General features: G+C 27.3%; 1 protein-coding gene across 1 annotated transcript; it reads right to left on the bottom strand.

The window, feature by feature from the left end:
• Positions 1-115: 115 nt before the first annotated feature.
• LOC102676343 (15-hydroxyprostaglandin dehydrogenase [NAD(+)]-like) lies at positions 116-2,854 on the bottom strand. Its single transcript, XM_006620812.2, has 7 exons — positions 2,646-2,854; positions 2,133-2,293; positions 1,935-2,061; positions 1,551-1,657; positions 1,281-1,454; positions 801-955; positions 116-714 (listed from the first exon to the last, which is right to left on the bottom strand). Exons 1-7 carry the CDS (start codon positions 2,647-2,649, stop codon positions 480-482), a joined length of 963 nt encoding a protein of 320 aa, XP_006620875.1. The 5' UTR covers positions 2,650-2,854; the 3' UTR covers positions 116-479.
• Positions 2,855-2,860: the final 6 nt, after the last annotated feature.

Genomic DNA, 2,860 nt, shown 5'->3' with positions numbered 1-2,860 from the left:
AAAAAAAAAAAAAAAAAAAAAAAAAAGAAAAAAAAGAAAAAAAAAAGTAAAAACACTTGTAAATTGATATTTACTGAACAAAGATTTAAAAAATAAAAAAAAAGACTTGATCGTATAAGGAAACAAGTCATACCATTATTCATTAACAATTTAATTAATTAAGAAACTTCTTAAATATGATGGCGATTGATTTATATATAAAACATCATGTGTATACGCGTGCATTATCTGTATAAATACTTAACATTGTATCAATGACAAATACCAAGTAGCTTGAACCTCTTTTCCTCAATTACTTTCAAGTGATCGAAGAAAATTCGATTTGATCATTCATCACTTCAATTTTCTATTTGTAATTCCTAAGCTTTATCGTACTAGGGAATTATTCAAACGAAAGGATAGAAAGTCATTGCGACTTCAACCTTTAGAATTTCTTGGAGAACGCAGATCATCATGGCCATTTATGTTCCAGCGTTATGTCAAGCGCAACTCATCAGACCTGTCAGTGTATTATCGCAAACTTCTCTTATAGAACTATCTCTTGTCCCTACTTTGGTTTCAATCACTGTAAAATTATTTTTATATGTACGTCGTAAACTACGTGGATTTGGTACATAAACTTCGTATGGAGTCCGACCATTTTCAATCACCCATATACTACCAGATTCCGCGATTCTCAAGATCGACATTAGACCTTGAGCTACCACATATGGACTGTAAAGGAAAGATTTGATTAAAATTGATTTTCTTTTTGATTTAATTTTTTTTTTTTTTAATAAAAATTAAAAAAAAAAACTTACGTTTGTATTGATAGTTGTTCGAGAGTTTTTACGAAGTCTGCCTTCATAACACGAGAAAGTAATTTATTTGGGCTATCCACTGTAAGTGCAGTTTCTGTCAAGCCTGGACATAACGTTATTACACGAATACCAGTCTTTTCAATTTGGTAAGATTCCTAAAATAGATTGAAATTTATCTTTAAATTATTTTCTTATTATTTGACATTTATTATGTATGTTTTGCAAAATATTTTTAAAGTTCAAAGAAAAAAAACCAGTATTCAATATGGTAGTATTATTTATAAATTATCATGAGATTAAAAGAATTTTATTTAAAATTAGAATAAAAAACGAAATATTTGAAATAATTAATATTTAGTATCTTCTTAAAACATTTAATGAAAATGATATTAATATTTTTATCTTTTTGTAGAATATAGAATACTTATTATTAATACTAAATTCAGAAAACTATATATAATTTAAAACAATAAATATTACCGCGAGAGATTGTGAGAGTCCAATCATGGCATGTTTGGTGGCTGTGTAAATTGGAAGTTGAGCAGTACTTTTAATATCTATGTGTTGACTAACATTCACTAAAGTTCCTCCATGTCCAAGTTGATTTTTGCTTAAATATTTTATAGCCAATAATGCGGTACGAATCATTCCTCCCTAAGATATCAAATACAAGAATATTATGATTTCTCATTAAAAAAAAAGACACATACACACACAAATAGACAATAAAACAATCTCTTTATCACTTACAATATTAACTGCTATTTCTTTTTCCCATCTTCGTTCGTCCAAAATACCAGCATTATTTATGACAATGTCAATATCATCCATAAAATTCAAAGCTTCCTCAAAAGCCGCTATAATATGTACAAAAATATTAAATTGAAACTTAGACATCAGAACAAGTTTATGATAAATTAATATTGAATAATAAATTTATTATATTATTATATTATATTATTATTAATTATTATATTATTTCTTTTCTATCAAAAATTTATTTTGTTTTTAGATCAAGCTCCAGTCAACGTCTTCGTCATTATCGATTATTTAATGACGATTTATGAGTCAAAAAATTATCAATGCGTTATCTACACATTGATTTCTACATATAATACTATATTTAACACTCACCAGTCATAAGTTCGTGATTGGAAACATCAACATGAATGAAATGCACTTTTTTTTCTTCGCAGGATTTCTCTACACTCAATTCTATTCGCTTACCGATTTCCTTGTCAATATCTAATATAGTTATTTTCTAAAAATTTATTCAAATTGATAAGTTGAAATTTTAGTATATTTTCGGAATTAATTTAAGAAAACACTTACATTCGCACCGTGTTTCAAAAAATGATTCATAAATGCATTTCCTAAACCCGCAGCTCCACCAGTTATGAGCACGTTCTTACCAGAAACGAGACCGTATATTGCCTCTATTTCTTTCGCTTTCTCGAATGCGGAAGATTGTCTTCTTTTATTATTCTCGTTCTCTGAAAAATTTACATGGCATTCATTTATATCATCTTACGTGATAAACTTGCAAAAATTCTTATATAAATTCTAATATAAATTAGAAAATATCTAAATCAATTACATCACTTCAATATTATAATATTTTACATGTATTTATAATTAATATTATTTTCTAATTAACAATATTTGTTTTTATTACAGATATATTCTATATTTATGAAAATAACAACAAGTTATTTGAATAAGTTGAAAAATTCTACGTAAAACGGCAGGTTATTTTTATTGAAATAAACTGAAATCATTCGATTGAACTGTTTTCTGAAAATATTGTTTATTTCATTGTTTCTAGGAGTACGCAGAGAAACGTACCCATTTTTATTCGAAGGAAATCGCAACTGAATCGAATATACGAGATAGTGTTCACCAGAATTGGAGAGCACAAGACAGGGTCAACATGTGTCGTTTTACTGAAGTTTGATCGGTTCTCGTCGATCGTATTTATACACACAACGAGCTGTCATGATGATTTCTACGTCACAATATGTATGTATAAATGAGACATGAATTTTTATCGTTAAGAATGT

This window comes from Apis dorsata, unplaced genomic scaffold (assembly GCF_000469605.1).
Source record: "Apis dorsata unplaced genomic scaffold, Apis dorsata 1.3 scaffold_530, whole genome shotgun sequence".
Classification (NCBI taxonomy): domain Eukaryota; kingdom Metazoa; phylum Arthropoda; class Insecta; order Hymenoptera; family Apidae; genus Apis; species Apis dorsata.
The sequence above is the reverse complement of the archived record's forward strand: the minus strand, read 5'-3'. Positions and strand labels throughout refer to the sequence as shown.

What these genes read in the sequence shown, in the direction of transcription:
- LOC102676343 (XM_006620812.2), bottom strand. An exon ending in CAATCACGAACTTATGACTG is followed by an intron (nt 1,658 to 1,934) that starts GTGAGTGTTAAA and finishes TACATATTATAG; the next exon opens with CGGCTTTTGAGGAAGCTTTG. An exon ending in AAGAAATAGCAGTTAATATT is followed by an intron (nt 1,455 to 1,550) that starts GTAAGTGATAAA and finishes TTGATATCTTAG; the next exon opens with GGAGGAATGATTCGTACCGC.